The sequence below is a fragment of the Schistocerca nitens genome, chromosome 2 (genome assembly GCF_023898315.1).
Source record: "Schistocerca nitens isolate TAMUIC-IGC-003100 chromosome 2, iqSchNite1.1, whole genome shotgun sequence".
Lineage (NCBI taxonomy): Eukaryota > Metazoa > Arthropoda > Insecta > Orthoptera > Acrididae > Schistocerca > Schistocerca nitens.
In genome coordinates, this window is record NC_064615.1 from 391,338,808 (window position 1) to 391,360,932 (window position 22,125).

Sequence of the window (22,125 nt, forward strand, 5' to 3'; positions counted from 1 at the left end):
ATGGATAGCCGGCACGGTAGCTCAGCGTATTCGGTCAGAGTATTGCTCGGCCTCTCTAATAAAAAACTGAGTAAAGGAATCAATGATCAACTTGATCGGATGTCTTGTGACGTCCGCCCAGACCAAACGCCACGAACAATACCGGACAAAATGAAAAAAAAAAAAAAAATGAATATAGCGTCTGCCATGCAAGCAAGAGATCCCGGGCTCGAGTCCCGGTCGGGACACACATTTTCAACTGTCCCCGTTGATGTATATCAACGCCTGTCGACAGCTTAGGGTCTTGATTTAATTATCATTTCATTATTTTGTTTTTGTTGATGTTCATCTTATTTCCTCCTTTCAAGGCACTATCCATTCCATTCAACTACTCTTCTAAGTCATTTGCTGTCTCAGACAGAATTACGAACTCATCGGCAGCTCTGAAAGTTTTTATGTCTTCTCTCTGAACTTTAATTCCTACTCCACATTTTTCTTTGTTTTCTTTTACTTCTTGCTGGATGTAAAGATATAACATGAGGATAGGCTAAAACCCTATCTCAGTCCCTTCTCAACCATTGTTTCCCTTTCATTCTTCTCGGATCTTGCAATAGCTGTCTTGTTTCTGTACAGGTTGTACATAACCTTATGCTCCGTGTATTTTACACCTGCTACCTTCAAAATTTCAGAGCGAGTATTCCAGTCAACATTGTCAAAAGCTTTCTTTAAGTCAACAAATGCTATAAACGTAGGTTTGCCTAACCTTAACCTATCTTCTAAGGTAACTCGTAGGGTTATTATTGCCTCGCGTGTTGCTACATTTCTCCGGAATCGAAACTGATCTTCCTCAAGATCGACTTCTACCAGCTTTTCCATTCATCTATAAAGAACTCGTATAAGCATTATGCATCCATGACTTATTAAACTGATAGTTCGGTAATATTCAGACCTGTCAGCAACTGCTTTATTTGGAATTGGAAATATTGAAGTCATCTTGAAGCTTGAGAGCATTACGTCTGTCTCATACATCACCAGATGGAGGTGAGTGAGTGGTTTTTCCTCCGTAAAGATTTGACATGGGGACAGGTTGCCTTAAGATGATCCGTGGATCGACTCTCTCTAGGCTGTCAGTAGTTTCGACGGTATGACGCCTGCTCCAGGGGCCTTGTTTGGACTTGGATCTTTCACTGTTCTGCCAAATGCCTCGTGCAGTATCGTATCTCTTATCTCATTTCCATCTACGTCCTCTTCCATTTCTATAATATAGCATTCATCTCCCTCGGATAGACCCTCAATATAGTCCTTCCACCTTTCAGCTTTTCCTTCTTTGCTTAGTACTGGCTTTCCATCTGAGCACTCTGCTTCTATAAAAGACATAAACCTAATTATTTGTGGCGATATTTTTCTGTAAATGCCAAAACTAACAAAATTGTACAGTGCGATATTTGCGGTGGAACATTATGTCTCAAAGCGACTGTGAAGATCATGAGGAAAAGACTCAGGACCGAAGGAATCCAACAATGTGTTCATCAATTCACAAAGTACTATAGGAAGGCGAACTATTTCGCTAGTTTTATTGTACTTGACAGCCTGATAAATAACGGGTTTCTGGAAGCTCTTACCTAGTTGGAACTGTAACCTTGTAAACTGTTAGCCGCAATTAACAATTCGACCATTAGCCACTGACGTAGATACCATCATTAAAGACTCGTCCATAGCCGGCCGGAGTGCGGTTCTAGGCGCTACAGTCTGCAATCGAGCGACCGCTACGGTCGCTGGTTCGAATCCTGCCTCGGGCATGGATGTGTGTGATGTCTTTAGGTTAGTTAGGTTTAATTAGTTATAAGTTCTAGGCGACTGATGACCTCAGAAGTTAAGTCGCATAGTGCTCAGAGCCATTTTTGAGCTTGTTCATACGTATGAAAGAAAAGCTCCTTTGATGCTATAGAGTCACTGTGTTCACTAATTTGTCCATAATAGAAGTGGCATTATAAAAAAGAACTTGCTTAAACATTAAAATTAGGGAAAGCCCTAAATGATTTAATTATCGAGATACTGCAGTTAATATTGTCTGTCAATTCCTTTAAGTCCCGGTACGTGATCATTTAACAACCGATGGTGTCACTATGGGCAGGTATTTTCGCAAATCAAATAGAGGACAGATCCCTTGAAACACATTTTTTTTATTTACTACTCGAGGTATGCTGACGAAAAAATTGTCCTCTTTAACAGCACAATGGCTGAAACATCAGCATGGAATCACCCTGTATAAAACGGAGCATCATAATCAATAATATACTGCTGACTAGTTACTCTTGGATGTACAAAGGCCTTACGTTGATATACGTATATATCCCACGTTGAACCTGCACGAATCCAAGCATCGTATCACTCGTTTCATTGATAACAGCCGTGCACTCTTTGACTCTTTGACCATCATAAGTGACACAGGGGCATCGGCACGTAGTTATTTTTAAACTGTTTCTATGCCGTAATATGAAACTTGTAAGTACGTGGATGTTGACAGACTGTAAACTAGTTATACATACTGTTGTCCTCCTATTACGTTGATCTTAGTAGCTACTTTGTATTATATCTTTGTAGATGCTTGGCAATGGCACATAAGCCGAAGCTGCAATAACAAAATAAAAACAGATACATTTGAGGATAGTAACTGCTCTCGAAAGAACAGATACCGTTGATGACCGTGCAGCTTCTCTAGAATAAATGGTAAGTAATTGAAACCATCAGCTGCCGACAGCTATCCCCATCAAGGTATGTCAGCAACACCTGTCGGCAGCTGAGGGTTTCAATTAATTATCACTTAAAAACAGATACGGTCAAACGTGGAAAATAAGGTCCCTTAAAAAATGACGTCATTTAACCGGTAGAAGGTTGCGGATGGAATAACGACACATACTGTTTGTGCTTCATTGGATAAGGAACTTTATTCAGAACGTGTATGTACACTGGACGACAGTGAGGGCGTGGTGACGTGTCACTGGAGACGGGAGGGCCGCGGCCCGCTACTTTCTGCAGTGGCAGACGCCGTCCTCGCAGTGGCCGCCCTTGTAGCCCTTGTTCATGGCGATGCAGCGAGCGGCGCACGCCGAGTCCTCCACACCGAACGCGCTCAGCAGGTCGCACGTGACTCGCACGTGGCGGTCGCCGTGCTCATCCTCTCCTCCCGCTGCAATTAACAGAATAAACAACCACTTTTTAGCTAAGCGGAAATTTAACGGACTTAGACATTCGTTGTGATACAGTCAGAAACTTCACTGGAAAAAAAAAATGTTAAACTGGTTAGTTTCCATAATGAGATGTTTCCATAATGAGATTTCCACTCTGCAACGGAGTGTGCGCTGATATGAAACTCCCTGGCAAATTAAAACTGTGTGACGGACCGAGACTCGAACTCGGGAAGTTTGGAAGGTAGGAGACGAGGTACTGGCGGAAGCAAAGCTGTGAGGATGGAGCGTGAGTCGTGCTTGGATAGCTCAGATGGTAGAGCATTTGCCCACGAAAGGCAAAGGTCCCGAGTTCGAGTGTCGGTCCGGCACACAGTTTTAATCTGCCAGGAAGTTTCTTAAACTGGTTACATCGATGCCTCTTTTCATAATGTGCGGTAAACTGCTGAGCGACTCTCAAACCATCGGACCAACAATAAATTGGCAGAGATTATTTTTCATAACGAAGCTTCACAGTTATTACATTTCACAGAGTAAGCACACCGGAGAAAAAATCAGCCATCCTCAAGAGACATACGCTAATACGGTGTAACACCGCTTGTCCCTCATAGTGACGTCAGTTCGACGAAAAATACCTTTCAAATTTCTTCAGTAATGTCACATCCATCTGAAACCGCTCACTTATGATTCGTTTCTGTAAAATTACCCATTTGGGAAGATGATCACCGCTACATTTCACCTGCTATTCCCAATAGTCCCTCATATATTCTTTGGGATCAACATAAGTTGATGTGGTGGGCCAGTAGAGGTTCCGTAGGCTGCCTGAGTGAAATTATAGGAATGTATGGAAACAGACTTGTTATCGCCCCTATCTTACGTTACCTTGGAAGGCGGGACCGTAGAAAGTATAGTTATCATGGAAACGAAACCGTAAGAAGTGAGCACTGACTGTTGAAAGCAGCATCGTGGTTCATGTTCACGGTAACCAGAATGAGCGGTCCAATTCATGGCACGAAAAACGCCCTAGTAACACATTTTAACCCTCTTCGGCCATGATTACCATCTACAAACACAAATCTACAAATCGCCTCGTTCGATGCACTCGACGCCTTGCATCACTAGAAGAAGGGAAAAGTCGCACCACATAGGTACACATCACACAACTCCAGTCAGCTGCTGTCCAGTTTCTTTGTAGTGCCACATTTGACCGTTTCTACATCTGAATCTACATGAACCACCTTGAGACTATTTTTCTACCGTTCCGGCGTCGAATACCGTTCTATAAAAACGAATAGTTAAATCTTTCCGAGCTAACTATAGTTCCTCTTAGTTTATTACGATGGTTATTTCTTTCGGCAGCAAAATAATTTCGCATTCGACGAGACATCTGGTGACTGAAATTCTGTTAAAATATCTCGCCGCAATGAATGACCTATTTACTTTAATGATTACCACCCGCTTTCGTATCCGTGACAGGCCGGAATGTAGTCTTTCGCACCTAATTTTCAATCTGTACCTCGAAAAGCAATAACGCAAATAAAAGAAAGGTTCAAGAGTGGTATTAAAATTCAGAGTGAAGGGAAATCAATAATAAAAGTGGCTGATGACGTTGCTATCTTCAGTGAAGGTGAAGAAGAACTGCAGGACATATTGAATGGAACGAACAGTCTAATGAGTGTAGAAAATGGATTGAGAGTAAATCGAAGAAAGTAATGAGAAGTAGCAGAAATGAGAACAGCGAGAAACTTAACAATAGAATTAGGGAATCACGAAGTGTCAAAGTTGAGGAATTCCGCTACCTAGGCAGCACAATAACCTACGACGGACGGAACAAGCGGGATACAAAAAGCAGACTAGCACTGGCGAAAATGGCGTTCCTGGCCATGCGAAGTCTGTTAGTGTCAAATGTTGATCTTAACTTTAGGAAATAATCTCTGAGAATGTACGTTTGGAGCAGAGCATTGTATGGTAGCGAAACACGGACTGTGGGAAAACCAGAATAGAAGAGAATCGAAGCATTTGAGATGTTGTGCTACAGGTGAATGTTGAAAATTAGGTGGGCTATTAAGGTGAGGAATGAGGTCGTACTTCGCCGAATCGTCGATAAAAGGAACATATGGAAAATACTGACAAGGAAAAGGTACAGGATGACAGGATATTTGTTAGGGTATCAGGGAATAACATCCATGGTATTAGAGGGAACTGTAGAGGGTAAAAACTGGAGAGGAAGACAGAGACTGGAATACATGAAGCAAGTAATTCAGGTAGTAGGGTGCAGTTGGTATCAGAGATGAAAAGGTTGGCAAAGGGGAGGCATTCGTGATGGGCAGCATCAAACCAATCAGAAGACTGATGAGTCAAACACAAATAAATAAATCCGTGACGCTCTCGCTCCTATTTCGGAGTAATACAAAACGAACTGCTCTTCTTTGAATTTATTCGATGTTCTCAGTCAGTTCTATCTGGTAAGGGTCCCACACCGTGCAACAATACTCGAGGAGAATACGAAGAAAGCTTGTGTAGGCAGTCTCTTTAGTGGACTTGTTGCATCTTCTAAGAGGCCTGCCAATAACAAGCTGCCTTTAGTTCGCTTTCTCCACAACATTGTCTATGTTATCGTTCATCTTTAAGTTATTCGGAACTGTAAACCGTTAAATATTTAGTTCAGTTGTTAGCATTTAAAAATGTTTGATTTACCAGGGAACCAAAATTTAACGGATTTAGTACTCACGTGGATGAGCTCACACTAATCATTGTTTAGCGTTAATTGCTACTCTCCTCACCATGCAGATGTCTCCTCTACATCAATTTGCAATTGGTTTTGATCTTTTGATGACTTTAAGAAACGTTAAAAGACAGCATTATTTGGAAAGAGGGCTGTTCAGGTGGTTTCTGAAGTCGTTTATATAGATTAGAAACAGCAAAGGGCCTGTGACGCTTCCTTGGGGATGATCTGATATAAATTCTGTTTTATTCGATGACTTTCCGTAAGTTACTACGAAATGTGATCTTTGTGACAGGAAATCACGAATCCTGTTCCACATCTGAGACGATACTCTGAAGGCATGCAATTTAATTAAAAGTAGATTGAGAGCAACGTTATCAAGAACTTCGGGAAAATCTAGAAACATGAAAGCAATTTTAGGTCCCTTTGACGAACTCAGTCGTTAATTGGTGTGAAGGAATACCTACTTGGTTTACGATTGCTTTTGTCGAATAGAAGCCAGCTGCCTGTCAATTTCGAAAATGACTCACCGTACGAATGTTAATGTTTCTATGGCACTGTGAGTAAAAAAAAAGAACTTTTATTGCAGTTTATCTCTTTCTGTCGCGAGTTCCCGTAATTTTGTAATTTAAGATCAAGGATTCTAAAGAAAAAACAAACGATCACGTGTCATTACTAAAACGGTAGAGGCCTTCGTCTTTCATGTCCAAAATGTGAACAGAGTGGCGTAAAGAGAAAAAGTCAGTATTCTGCACACAGGAATAGTCATTCACATAACTTTGTCTTTTTCTTCAATGGGTGGCTGAAGTAATCGAACAAGGTAATAGAAGTTTGACTGTTCTTTTGGAAACAATGTAGCGTTATCATCAGGTCTTCGAGCAATACAGGGTGTTTCAAAATGAATATACGGATTTTAAGGCTTTGTAGCATGTATTACATTCACCTTAAAATTATAAATAATACACCAAATCAAAGAGAAACACAAACAATTTTTCTTACAATTATTCAGTATGAACACCAATCACACTTCGAGTCGATAGGGGAGTTGCGCAATAACACTGATTCTAAAGTCGGTTAGGTCATCTGGTATCGGAGCCACACACACATGGTCGCGTCAGATCGTGTGTGAACGTGGAGGTCATGCATTAAATGCTGTGTCAACCGGCCCCTTGCGCCCAATCCACCTGTCGGATACAGCGTCGCTCAACAAGTCGCTTACTGAGTTACGCCAGTGAGGCGGCGCACCATCTTGCCCCCAAATAAAGATGTGTTGTTCAGCTTCTTCCCACTGAGGCACGAGCCATAGCTGTAGCACAACAAGATAACAAACATCGGTCACAGTTGATTCACTGGAAAAGAAAGGCCCATAAACTTTCCTCGGGGATATTACTTGGGGCTCAGTGTGAAAGACTCGCACTCGTTCAACACGCTTTTCTGTCACTCTTTGTCATTCCATACTCTTCCCATTGCGCATACGTATACAAACAAAACTGTTTGAGTTGCTCTTTCATTTGGTTTATAATTTACAATTGTGAGTTGAACGTAAGAAATGATACAATGCCTAAAAATCGGTATGTTCATTTTGAAACACCTTGTACAAACTCTCAGTTTCAACAAGTGTACGTTTTCTTCTTTATACGAGTACACAGTGATAGAGACAGTGCAAGAAAAGTTCTGTCTGCATTGGCGGCGATTCCTCTCGTGTAAAAATATTTTGCGTTTTGAGTCACACAGTGTGCTTTAGAAGTGAGGTTAAATTGACAAACTCGGTGTGTGCGCCTGTGCGCCTGTGCGCTCAGTTTGCAAAGCCGTCGAAAGCAAACAGCGGCCATATGAGAAAAAGAGAGAGAGACAGAGAGCACAGGGAAATGATGTGTCCTGTAAGTGGGAATGGCTCAGCCGCTATGAGCATCTCTTTCGTAAAGTAACGTCATGATTCGACTCGCACTGTCAGGCATATGTAGTCCGTCCGTTGGTCTCGGTGCAGGTTGTAGTGCACTGAAGACAAGAATCTTTAACTGCCGCTGCGAATAATCTACATCTACATAGATACTCCACGAGAACTGTACGGTGTGTGGCGTAGTGTGCCCTGCACCACTACTCGTCATATCCTTTTCTGTTCCACTAGCAAATAGAGCTAGGGAAAAACTGCTGTCTGTACGCCTCCGCATGAGCCCTAATTCCTCGTATCTTATCTTCGTGGTCCTTATGCGCAAAGTGTGTTAGCAGCAGTATAATCATTCGGTAGTCACCTTCAAATACCGATTCTCAAAATTTTCTCAGTAGTGTTTGTCGAAAATAACGTCGCCTTCCTTCCATGGATTCCCATTTGAGTTCCCGAAGCATCTCTGTTACACTTAGGTGTTGTTCGAATCCACCGGTAATAAATCTGGCAGCCCGCCTCTGAATTTTTTCGATGTCTTCCTTCAATCCGACCTGATACGGATTCCAAACATTCGAGCAGTGCTCAAGAGTAGGTCGCAGCAGTCTGCTATATGCGGTCTCCTCTACAGGTGAACCGCTCTTTCCTAAATGTCGACCGTTCGCTTTCCGTACCACAGTTCTCATACGCTCATTGCACCTCATATCGCTTTGCAACGCTACGCCCAAATATTTAAACGACTTGACTATGTCAAGCAGGACACTAGTAACACTGTATCCGAACACTATGGGTTTGATATTATTACTCATTCGCTTTAACCCACGTTTTTCCACATTTAGGGCTAGCAGTCATTCATCACAGTAACCAGACATTTGTCTAAGTCGTCTTGTATTTTCCTAGTCACTCAACTTCGACACCTTACCGTAAATCACTGCAATATGAGCAAACAACCGCAGATTTTTGCCCGTTCTGTCCGCCAAATCATTTATGTATACAGAGAACAACAACGGCCCTATCACACTTCCCTGGGGCACTGCCGACGATACCCTTGTCTCTGATGAACACTCGCCGCCGAGGGTAACGTATTTGGTTCTATTATTTAAGAAGTCTTCGAGGCACTCAAATAACTGTGAACTTGTTCCGTATGCTCGTACCTTCGTTAAAAGCCTGCAGTGAGGCACAGTGTCAAATGATTTTAGGAAATCTATAAATACGGTGTGTGGTGCTTTGCACAATATGGTGATATGCAAATCATGTAAGTGCTGCATATATTATGCATTATTTCAAAAATACAATCCTGCAACTTTTCAACAAAATTGCGCGAAATTTTCGATGTAAGTACTGTAACCACTTAACCTCACATATTTGTTTAGTCTGTATTTCATCGTTTGGAGGTTAGCTAAGTTCACATAGGGCGCTTCTAACACTGTTTTCTACCGTAGGGCACCAACACACCAACAATATTTAACTACAGTGGAAGAATAAAAATTGAGAACTGGGGATCATGTAAAGTGCATCTTGTAAATCTTGTGAACATCCGTCTGATGATGAACTTCTCAGTTCGAAACCGGTTACGGCGCTATTTACTCAAATAAATACCAGTATTAATAGTGGCTGGTTGCTGTATTCTTCTTTGTAAGAATCAACCTACATTACTTGTACACAGCCACGCTCTCACCTTGTCAGTTTCAGACAAATTAGCATATAAATATGGAATCTGTCTGTTGCCGTTCATCCATAGTCCCTATTATATCATGTGAGAAAACGGCAAGCTGAGTGTCACACGAGAGATACTTTCTAAAACCTTGCTGATACGTGGACGTAAGCTTCTCAGTCTCCAGAAAGTTTATTGTATTCGAACTGAGAATATGTTCAAGGATTCTGCAACAAACAGAAGTTGGGGATATTCGTCTGTCATTTTGCTGGCCCGTTATTTTCGCCTCTTATACAGGGTGTTACAAAAAGGTACGGCCAAACTTTCAGGAAACATTCCTCCCACACAAATAAAGAAAAGATGTTATGTGGACATGTGTCCGGAAACGTTTAATTTCCATGTTGGAGCTCATTTTAGTTTCTTCCACCTACGCTCAATGGAGCACGTTATCATGATTTCATACGGGATACTCTACCTGTGCTGCTAGAACATGTGCCTTTACAAGTACGACACAACATGTGGTCCATTCACGATGGAGCTCCTGCACATTTCAGTCGAAGTGTTCGTACGCTTCTCAACAACAGATTCGGTGACCGATGGATTGGTAGGGGCGGACCAATTCCATGGCCTCCACGCTCTCCTGACCTCAACCCTCTTGAATTTCATTTATGGGGGCATTTGAAAGCTCTTGTCTACGCAACCCCGGTACCAAATGTAGAGACTCTTCGTGCTCGTATTGTGGACGGCTGTGATACAATACGCCATTCTCCACGGCTGTATCAGCGCATCAGGGATTCAATGCGACGGAGGGTGGATGCATGTATCCTCGCTAACGGAGGACATTTTGAACATTTGCTGTAACAAAGTGTTTGAAGTCACGCTGGTACGTTCTGTTGCTGTGTGCTTCCATTCCATGATTAATGTGATTTGAAGAGAAGTAATAAAATGAGCTCTAACATGGAAAGTAAGCGTTTCCTGACACACGTCCACATAACATATTTTCTTTCTTTGTGTGTGAGGAATGTTTCCTGAAAGTTTGGCCGTACCTTTTTGTAACATCCTGTATACTGGAGTCACGTGCGCTTTTCTCCAGTCGCTTGGGACTTTGTGCTGGGTGATAGATTCTTGATAAATGCAAACTAGGTAAGGGAACAGAGCCGTAGAGTACTCTGTGTAAAACCGAACTGGGATTCCATCCGGACCTGGTGATTTATTTGCTTTAAAATCTTCCAGTTGCTTCTTTACGCCAGGGATGCTTATTACTATGTCGTCCAAATGGGAGTCTCTCTGGTTATCAAATGACGATATGTTTGCACGATTCTCCTACATGAACAAGTTCTTGAACGTGAAATTTAAAACTTCGGCTTTCGTTTTGCTATTTTCAACTGGCACACCAGACTGGTCAACAAGAGACTGAATGGAAGACTTAGACCCGTTAAGCGATTTTACATACGACCAGAATTTTCTCGGATTCTCTGCCCGATCTTTTGCTAAGTTGTGACGGTTGTTGTATGCTTCAGGCATGGTGGGTCTTTTCCATCCTTTATCCAGTTACTACGCACATAACTCTCCAGACCACGACTCACAATCTGCTTAAACTGTGTCCATAATTCCTCTGCATCTATCTTACTGGAACTCAGTGATGCCAGTTCACTGTCTAAGTGACATGTAAATAACAGCTTATCTACTCTGTCTAGCAGAAACGCTGTCCCAGCCTTCTTGACTGATTAATTAACTTTCGTTATCATAGTTGCCATAATGACATCGTGATCACTAATCCCTGTTTCTATACTGACATTGTCGATAAGGTCCGGCCTGTTTGTTGCTACAAGGTCTAAGATATTTCCACTGCGTGCAGGCTGCCGAGCTAGTTGCTCAAGACAGTTTTCAGAAAATGTTTTCAAAACTATTTAGCATGAATGTCTGTCTGTATCCCCGCATTGAATCCATAGATATCCCAATCTATACTAAGGGTTACTACTATTGCGTGACTTGGGTATTTACGTGATATTCACCGTACACTTTCTCGAGGTACGAGGCTCCAAATGTCCACTGCATGCAGCTCGTTTCTCAATGTGCGTTCGGAAACTCGACTAAATGTGTCTACTTTCACTAACAGCAGTAATTCTTGTCGGATTTGAATCTGACTGCCTTTTTCAAGGCGTGACATACGTGTCTGGTCCCTGTGAATCAGGTTGTGTTTACAAATGGTTCTAATGGCTCTGAGCACTATGGGACTTAACATCTGAGGTCATCAGTCCACTAGAACGTAGAACTACTTAAACCTGACTAACCTAAGGACATCACACACAACCACGCCCGAGGCAGGATTCGAACCTGCGATAATAACAGTCGCGCCGTTCCGGACTGAAGCACCTAGAACCGCTCGGCCACCGCAGCCGGCCTGGTTGTGTTTACAACCACAGTTATGACAGCGTGCTACATGGCGGCCATTCCTTGCAGATACATCGAATAGTCCACATTGATGTAATGACTAATTGGGTAGTTTCAGTCATGGTGTGGTTCGGGGCACGTCCATAAACTTTAGTGCCTTTCTGCCGTTTTGTCACGTCTCCACGCCGAGTCACCTTACTGCACTGAATCCATACAACTGAACAGCACATACAAACCGTGACCTAGACGTGGAAGGTCGAAATGCCACCTGTTAGTAATTGTATACCGCCCGCAGTACTCCAAAGCTACCAGTCTGTTACGTTAAGGATGCGGCTGGCATTTTGTCTTGTGCTGCTGTAATGACTAGATCGCAAGAAAGACAATTGTACTAATTGAGCACGAGGCAAGTCAACCAGATATTTATACTCAGTAGCTTCTATAAGAATGCCGTGCAACATCGTTACGACCAACAAAAATACTTAACTGCGGCTCGTCAAAGACTTAATCAAAACATTTTACATTTCACAAACGACACATTAACGCAATAATGCAATTCAGTAATGAATAAATTATTGGAGTAAGTATATGAAATTCCTGAATGCATAAAGAAGCACCTAAGAATGACAGAATGACGGTAGATACAACATAAACAAATGAACATCTACACGGCAGAAAACAAACACAATTGCTGAGAAGATATCAAAAGAATAACATTATTTACCGTCCGCTCCCTTACACTGGCTTCATTGAAAATGAATTACGTGAAATGAAAAGACGAATGGACAGTAAGAGACGAAGAGAATGGTGAGTTGTACAGATATTTACAACCAAATGTTGCAAATATCCCATAGTTCATTAATTTTTGATGCAGTAGGAACTTTATGTTAATGAGCAGCATGTAGATCATAGCTTGTTGGCTCACATAAATATTTTGAAGGTAAGGGACACTACCTTCTTTTGTTATGAATAAACCATTCATTGAAAAATTTGTTCGTGATCTCAAAACATTGAAAATATCCATCCACACCCATGGAAAGACCAATTTAGCATAATTCAAGTTCCATGGTAAACAGGGCTCTTTAGTTACTCTCATGAGAAAGCGAAACACTCAACTAAGATGAAACAAATACATTATTTTACTTTATAAAAGGCAATAATGTAATTAATAAAATTTTATTCACCTCCAAGACTATAACTATTGTAAAACAAATTTTAAATACAAAAAATACAGCTAATTAGACGTTTGCGCATGTCGAAACACCCCCTAAATATATGTCATTTTCAGTTTTCGTACGACAGTTTCTGCCGTCTGTGACAAAATGGACCATCTGGGTGCACAGACGTAAAACTGGCAGGAATTTATTCTCGACTATACGTTTTCTATCAGTCATCAAACGTGGCGTTTGCCTTCACTGTAACTCTTTCCCCCTCCTATTAGTTGACCTGGCGGTTTGTGTGTTCCGCACGTTAAGGGCCATCTCGATGTACTTTAGCTGTGGCAGCTCTGGAACAACTTAATATCAGGTACGAGATTAAGACAACGACGAGTTCGTCACTATCACAAACAGACGTCACTGGCTACCGGATGACTTGTCTCTCTGGTATAACATATTCAGTTCCATAACGACTCAGTGCAGAACTTCACATAGACACGTTCACTGTCCGTCAGGGAGGCGCAGTGTGTGTGAAGAGCAACTGCCACAGTGTCACACCGGTCGCTACATCATAACAGTGACGAAATGTCCAGAAAGAATGAAACTGTACACCAGACGTGGTGTCGAACCCTGCACGCTTGTCTTTCCGTCGGCAATGCTCAGTTAACTGCACTACCCATGCACGACTAGCGATTCGCCTCACAGACTCCTTCTACCACTACCTCCTTGTCATCTTACAAACTTCTCAGAAGCTGTCCTCTGTATCTTGCTGCAATAGCACAACTAAGAGAAAGGATGCAAGGAAAAATATTTCTGCGTAATATTATTCCTTCGAGTACACCTAATGCGACATGGAGCACAGAAGAACTTCTGAAGACCTTGGAAGAAAGCAGAGCGGCACTATCGGAGTAGAGCATTTTCTGCGAAAGGAAGGAGACCAGGTTCGAGTCCTGGTCTTGAAAAGAGCCTTAAAGTGTCAAAGAAATTCATAACAGCATACCCTCCACTGCAGAATGAAATTCACTTTTTTGGTAGTCATACAGTTTTATTTAAGTTTTACTAGCGATATGCGTGCGACAACACGCATTACTAGATATGTCCCAAAATCCCAAAACGCCCAACATGAAAACAGGTTTTTTGGGGGGCTCATACCTCGGTGACTATTAGTAATACAAAGGTAGGGTCAAGAGTTGTGGATAGCCCTTGGGGTATGGACCATTTATTTACCCAACATAAGGATAGTCTTACTGTTACTATCCCATAGAACAGGGTCAAATTTCCTCCAGCTTAGACAAATGGAGCAAATCGGTTGGTTCTTCTTGCGTTAGATGAGGTCTTGGGCGCGTCTTAAGGGGCCAATGGAGGCACCATTTAGTTCATGAACGCTTCCTTAGAAAACCGGAAAAACATGGTTTTTGACTGCCATAACCGAATAACGGATGCCAAGAAGGCTATGCATAGCAAATGGCTGAAATTCTTAGGATATTACTCCAAGGTTCCGATCTCGAAGAATTTTGAAAATTTCCTTGACATCTTCATCCGTTCTCGAAGTACAGAGGTTCAAAGTTACCCTGCTTGTACATGTACAATACGCAAGTAAAATCCGGCATGAGGCGAAAATGTACTTTAGAGAGTGACCTAGCAGGGAGAAATGCGCTGTAAAGTATCTTCGACGTCGCCAGAAGGGTTCTGAGAACGCCATGTTCTTTTCATACTGAAGCACATGGAAAATTTTTGTACACCCTGTCTGAGGTGTAACATTATATAGTTTTGTATTATTTCAGTTTCACATATCAAAATTTTAATGACCCATAAATCTCTTTTTGTATAAACACTATGCCCTGCTGTGGCGGGGTAGAGGAAGGAAACAGCGGAAAAATGGTTCTGTCGAAGCACAAAAAGGCTCTGACTGAAAACTGGGGTACCAGCTGCCACAAAAAGGCTCTGATTGAAACCTGGGGTACCAGCTGCCTTAAACTATCTTCCTCAGCACCATTAAAACATTTTCCAACCAGCATTTTTATGCTGAGAGAGGAGACAGTCGCAGTGAGAAAGAGACGAAAAAGTGACAAATATTAGCAGTGAGTAGGTAGTGGTTGTGGTATAGAAAGAACGAAGGAGACAATGGCTGTATGAGAGAAAGAGAGGGATACAGTGGGAGTGGAACATTGCCGACAGTGACAAAACAGTGCTAGGAAAAGAGTAAAGGAGACAGGGCCAGTGGGAGAGAAAAAAAGGGAAGGACAAGCTGGAGGTGGGTGAAAGCCAGTAATAATTAAAGACAGAGTCCATGACAGTGTCAACGAGGAATAGAGAGATAATGACAGTGACAAGAGACAGCAGCAGTAGGAAGGAAAGAAAGAGATAGTAGCAGTAAGAGAGAGCAAGAGGCAGACAATAGTAGTAGGACAGAATGAAGGAGCCTGTGGCTGTTAGACAGGCACAGTGACAGATAGAGAGACACAGAGAGATAATGACAATGAGTTGGGCTGGATGAGTGAGTGACAATGGGAAGTGCAAGTGCATGGTTATGAGTAACTCACAGCGATGGACTAATAGGTTGAACGAGTTAGAATTAGGACAGCTTGTGGGAGTGAGAGGTGAGTTGCAAGTTAAAATGATCACTAATATGTTCGGATGCCAAGAGCCTATTCACCTTTCTTGTGCTACAATAGGAGCATTTTTCCACTGGGCTACCGTATACGCGTTACTGAAACAGCACTTACCTGGAGCAGCGGAAGTGAGGATTGCGAAGGTGACAAGAGCGAGAAGAACAGCGGCAACGCAGGTTCTCATTGCAGCAGAGAGAAGTTTAACAGGAGTCAATGAAAGTAAACGGCAGCTGATGTTCCCAACAACAGTGGTGTCTGCAGAATCCCTCCGACGGCTGCGTCTTTATATACGGAGACTGAGAGGATCGCTCCGCCACTTCCAGCAGTCCTGCTTCACCAAACTGGTTTCATCATTCGATGTGCCGTAAAACACAGTAGGGGATCTCCCGTGTCGCCAGAGTGACCTTGGAGTGCATCAAGCACTCAGCGCGCATCGGTGTGGCACGCTAGTGCAATTCTAAGTAGGTGCGCGTGTGGATGCTAGCAGACATTGGTTGCGTTACGTTTGTTCTCAGAAGCTGTAATAGTTATGACGTACAATGTTACTGGCCTTCACGAATAGAAATACAGATCAATGCAAACACGTGTTGATAGAAAAGAATTGACAGAATGTTCTATAGCCAGGATTCTTATTGTGGGCCCAGGCAAATCTCAAGAGGTTTATACGTTCGAGGAAGACGTTTACGACAACTACGTCATTCCGAAACAGGGCTGGACATTTAAGAAAGTATTTGTTTCACGTGTAGTAGTCACTCTGCAAAAAACGATTTCAAGTTAGTAATCTCATATGCTGTGCAGAACTTCAGTTAATTTACTAAAGAAGGTTGTGAGTGATATCTACCATCAGAACGTAATGCTACGATGGTGTCGGCCCATAACGGAATTCATATTCGCCACGTTGTTGTCGTAGAACTTCAGTGAACACACTGACAAACGTTGTTTATCGGCTAAACCGGTTTGGACACTTAGAAAATTCTCAGTATCCTAACAGCTGTATCAGTTTGTAGTAGGTGTCCGCATCTCTTCTAGTCCCCTTAGTATACTGCTCGTCAAACCTTTTTGTTCAAGAGCCACCTTAGACAGCATACACACCAATTTTATTATATCGTAACCTAAATAACCCAACCTCCCCCCTCCATACCCCCCCCCCCCCAATGAACCATGGACCTTGCCGTTGGTGGGGAGGGTTGCGTGCCTCAGCGATACAGATAGCCGCACCGTAGGTGCGACCACACACAACGGAGGAGTATCTGTTCAGAGGCCAGACAAACGTGTGGTTCCTCAAGAGGGACAGCAGCCTTTTCAGTAGTTGCAGGCGCAACAGTCTGGATGATTAACTGATATAGCCTTGTATCACTAACCAAAACGGCTTTGCTGTGCTAGTACTGCGAACGGCTGAAAGCAAGGGGAAACTACAGCCGTAATTTTTCCGAGGGTATGCAGATTTACTGAGTGATGAAATGATTAAGGCGTCCTCTTGGTTTAAATATTCTGGAGGTAAAACAGTCCCCCATTCGCATCTCCTGGAGGGGACTACTCAGGAGGACGTCCTTCTACGGATCGGAGCGTGGAATGTCAGATCCTTTAATCGGATAGGTAGGTAATAAAATTTAAAAATGGAAACGGATAGGTTAAAGTTACATATAGTGGGAATTAGTGAAGTTCGGTAGCAGGAGGAACAAGAATTCTGGTCAGGTGAAAGAGGGTTATAAATACAACACCAAACAGCGGTGATGCAGAAGTTTGTTTAATAATGAATCAAAAAAGAGGACCGTGGGTAAGCTACTACAAACAGCAAGGTGAACGCATTGTAGCCAAGATAGGCACGAACCCCACTCCTACCACAAGAGTACAAGTTTATATGCCAACTAGCTCCGCAGAAGATCAAGAGATAGAAGAAATGTGCGATGTGATAAAAGAAATCATTCAGATAGTGAAGGAAGACGAAAATTTTATAGTCATGGGTGACTGGAATTCAACAGTAAGAAAAGGAAGAGAAGGAAATATAGTATATGAATATGGAACGGGGGCAATAAATAAAAGAGGAAGCCGCCTGGTACCTTATTTAGACTTAACACTTGGTATAAGAATCATGAAAGAAGGTTGTATACAACCCCAGGTTTTAAATTGAAAGACATTTCCAGGGGCAGATGTGCAGTCTGACCACAATCTATTGGTTATGAACTGTAGATTAAAACTGAAGAAACCGCAAACAGATGGGAATTTAAGGAGATGGGACCTAGATTAATTGAAATAACCAGAGATTGTAGAGAGTTTTAGAGAGAGCATTTACAAAAATGGGGGAAAGAAATACGGTAGAAGAAGAATGGGTAGCTTTGAGAGATGAAATAGTGAAGGCGGCAGAGGATCAAGCAGGTAAAAAGACGAAGCCTGGTAGAAATCCTTGGGCAACAGAAGAGATACTGAATTTGATTGATGAAAGGAGAAAATATAAAAATTCAGTAAATGAAGCAGGCAAAAAGGAATACAAACGTCTCAAACATGAGATCCATAGGAAGTGCAAAATGGCTAAGCGGGGATACTTAGAGGACAAATGTAAGGATGTAGAAGCATATATCACTAGAGGTAAGATAGATACTGCCTACAGGAAAATTAAAGAGACATTTAGAGAAAAGAGAACCACTTGCATATCAAGAGCTCAGATAGGAAACCAGTTCTAAGCAAAGAAGGGAAAGCAGAAAGGTGGAAGGAGTATATAGAGGGTCTATACAAGGGCGATGTTGTTGAGTGCAATATTAGGGAAGTGGAAGAGGACGTAGATGAAGATGATACTGCCTGACGAATTTGACAGAGCACTGAAAGACCTATGTCGAAACAAGGCCCCGGGAGTAGACAACATTCCACTAGACCTACTGATAGCCTTGGGAGAGCCAGCCCTCAAAAAACTCTACCATCTGGTGAGCAAGATGTATGAGGCAGGCGAAATACCCTCAGACCTCAAGAAGAATATAATAATTCCAATGACAAAGAAGGCAAGTGTTGACAGATGTGAAAATTACCGAACTATCATTTTAATAAGGCACTGCTATAAAATACTAACACGAATTCTTTACAGACGAATGGAAAAACTGGCAGAATCAGACTTCGGGGAAGATCAGTTTGGATTTCGCAGAAATCTTATAACACGTGAGGCAGTACTGACTCTACGACTTACCTTAGAGAATAGATTAAGGAAAGGAAAACCTACGTTTCTAGCATTTGTAGACTTAGAGCAAGCTTTTGACAATGTTCGCTGGTATACTCTCTTTCAAATTCTGAAGGTGGCAGTTGTAGAGTTTTATTTGTGTCTGCTCGATGGTGATGGTTGTCCCAGTCAGGTTGACATGGAACAGTGTCCGTCGATCGCGACGGCTCCGATCTGTAACTGTTGAAAACAAATTCCTCGCTTGGTTGATTAGTTTCAGTCACTATCTCCCTTAGACTGATATCGGCATATCGATGTAGCAGCACACCGTAGTGTGTAAGTAGCCCTTGTTTAAGATTGAAGCATCGGTGTTCCAAGTCTGTCGGCTTTCTTTACTTCGAACCCACAACGACTGCACCACTTGGTACCGCAACAACTCCCTTGCTCTGAAACAATTAACCAAATATGCTTTGCGTGTTCGCGACAGACTGATAAGCTTACGCGAACTTGATAACTGTAGTTCTTATGCCTGCTTTGCGAAAAGTGTTCAAACGCACTTAATAGGATATCTTGAATTATAAAGTCCATCACACAAACCGATGCCACATCATAGTTCTGCGAGGATGTTGATTTATTAATTAATATAGCGTCTTCCCCCATGAACCATGGACCTTGCCGTTGGTGGGGAGGCTTGCGTGCCTCAGCGATACAGATGGCCGTACTGTAGGTGCAACCACAACGGAGGGGTATCTGTTGAGAGGCCAGACAAACATGTGGTTCCTGAAGAGGGGCAGCAGCCTTTTAAGTAGTTGCAGGGGCAACAGTCTGGATGATTGACTGATGTGGCCTTGTAACATTAACCAAAACGGCCTTGCTGTGCTAGTACTGCGAACGGCTGAAAGCAAGGGGAAACTACAGCCGTAATTTTTCCCGAGGACATGCAGCTTTACTGTATGATTAAATGATGATGGCGTCCTCTTGGGTAAAATATTCCGGAGGTAAAATAGTCCCCCATTCGGATCTCCGGGCGGGGACTACTCAAGAGGACGTCGTTATCAGGAGAAAGAAAACTGGCATTCTACGGATAGGAGCGTGGAATGTCAGATCCCTTAATCGGGCAGGTAGGTTAGAAAATTTAAAAAGGGAAATGGATAGGTTAAAGTTAGATATAGTGGGAATTAGTGAAGTTCGGTGGCAGGAGGAACAAGACGTTTGGTCTGGTGATTACAGGGTTATAAATACAAAATCAAATAGGGGTAATGCAGGAGTAGGTTTAATAATGAATAAAAAAAATAGGAGTGCGGGTTAGCTACTACAAACAGCATAGTGAACGCATTATTGTGGCCAAGATAGACACAAAGCCCATGCCTACTACAGTAGTACAAGTTTATATGCCAACTAGCTCTGCAGACGATGAAGAAATTGATGAAATGTATGACGAGATAAAAGAAATTATTCAGGTAGTGAAGGCAGACGAAAATTTAATAGTCATGGGTGACTGGAATTCGTCAGTAGGAAAAGGGAGAGAAGGAAACATAGTAGGTGAATATGGATTGGGGGGAAGAAATGAAAGAGGAAGCCGCCTTGTAGAATTTGGCACAGAGCATAACTTAATCATAGCTAACACTTGATTCAAGAATCATAAAAGAAGGTTGTATACCTGGAAGAATCCTGGAGATACTAATAGGTATCAGATAGATTATATAATGGTAAGACAGAGATTTAGGAACCAGGTTTTAAATTGTAAGACATTTCCAGGGGCAGATGTGGATTCTGACCACAATCTATTGGTTATGAACTGCAGATTGAAACTGAAGAAACTGCAAAAAAGTGGGAATTTAAGGAGATGGGACCTGGATAAACTGAAAGAACCAAAGGTTGTAGAGAGTTTCAGGGAGAGCATAAGGGAACAATTGACAGGAATGGGGGAAAGAAATACAGTAGAAGAAGAATGGGTAGCTCTGAGGGATGAAGTAGTGAAGGCAGCAGAGGATCAAGTAGGTAAAAAGACGAGGGCTAATAGAAATCCTTGGGTAACAGAAGAAATATTGAATTTAATTGATGAAAGGAGAAAATATAAAAATGCAGTAAATGAAGCAGGCAAAAGGGAATACAAACGTCTCAAAAATGAGATCGACAGAAAGTGCAAAATGGCTAAGCAGGGATGGCTAGAGGACAAATGTAAGGATGTAGAGGCTTGTCTCACTAGGGTTAAGATAGATACTGCCTATAGGAAAATTAAAGAGACCTTTGGAGAGAAGAGAACCACTTGTATGAATATCAAGAGCTCAGATGGCAACCCAGTTCTAAGCAAAGAAGGGAAGGCAGAAAGGTGGAAGGAGTATATAGAGGGTTTATACAAGGGCGATGTACTTGAGGACAATATTATGGAAATGGAAGAGGATGTAGATAAAGATGAAATGGGAGATAAGATACTGCGTGAAGAGTTTGACAGAGCACTGAAAGACCTGAGTCGAAACAAGGCCCCGGGAGTAGACAACATTCCATTAGAACTACTGATGGCCTTGGGAGAGCCAGTCATGACAAAACTCTACCATCTGGTGAGCAAGATGTATGAGACAGGCGAAATACCCACAGACTTCAAGAAGAATATAATAATTCCAATACGAAAGAAAGCAGGTGTTGACAGATGTGAAAACTACCGAACTATCAGTTTAATAAGTCACAGCTGCAAAATACTAACGCGAATTCTTTACAGACGAATGGAAAAACTGGTAGAAGCGGACCTCGGGGAGGATCAGTTTGGATTCCGTAGAAATGTTGGAACACGTGAGGCAATACTAACCTTACGACTTACCTTAGAAGCTAGATTAAGAAAAGGCAAACCTACGTTTCTAGCATTTGTAGACTTAGAGAAAGCTTTTGACAATGTTAACTGGAATACTCTCTTTCAAATTCTGAAGGTGGCAGGGGTAAAATACAAGGAGCGGAAGGCTATTTACAATTTGTACAGAAACCAGACGGCAGTTATAAGAGTCGAGGGGCATGAAAGGGAAGCAGTGGTTGGGAAAGGAGTGAGACAGGGTTGTAGCCTCTCCCCGATGTTATTCAATCTGTATATTGAGCAAGCAGTAAAGGAAACAAAAGAAAAATTCGGAGTAGGTATTAAAATTCATGGAGAAGAAGTAAAAACTTTGAGGTTCGCCGATGACATTGTAATTCTGTCAGAGACAGCAAAGGACTTGGAAGAGCAGTTGAACGGAATGGACAGTGTCTTGAAAGGAGGATATAAGATGAACATCAACAAAAACAAAACGAGGATAATGGAATGTAGTCAAATTAAATCGGGTGATGCTGAGGGGATTAGATTAGGAAATGAGACACTTAAAGTAGTAAAGGAGTTTTGCTATTTAGGGAGTAAAATAACTGAT

The 22,125-nt window shown here is 42.2% G+C and overlaps 1 protein-coding gene across 1 annotated transcript; it reads right to left on the reverse strand.

The window, feature by feature from the left end:
* Nucleotides 1-2,901: 2,901 nt before the first annotated feature.
* Nucleotides 2,902-15,881, reverse strand: LOC126234417 (defensin-like). Its single transcript, XM_049943108.1, has 2 exons — nt 15,703-15,881; nt 2,902-3,169 (listed from the first exon to the last, which is right to left on the reverse strand). The coding sequence occupies exons 1-2, from the start codon at nt 15,770-15,772 to the stop codon at nt 3,006-3,008; spliced, it is 234 nt and encodes a 77-aa protein (XP_049799065.1). The 5' UTR covers nt 15,773-15,881; the 3' UTR covers nt 2,902-3,005.
* Between the last annotated feature and the right edge of the window lie 6,244 nt (nt 15,882-22,125).

Coding starts and splice junctions, on each gene's coding strand:
- LOC126234417 (XM_049943108.1), bottom strand. CDS start 15,772: ATGAGAACCTGCGTTGCCGCTGTTCTTCTCGCTCTTGTCACCTTCGCA. Junction 3,170..15,702: donor CCTCACTTCCGCTGCTCCAG/GTAAGTGCTGTT, acceptor TGTTAATTGCAG/CGGGAGGAGAGGATGAGCAC.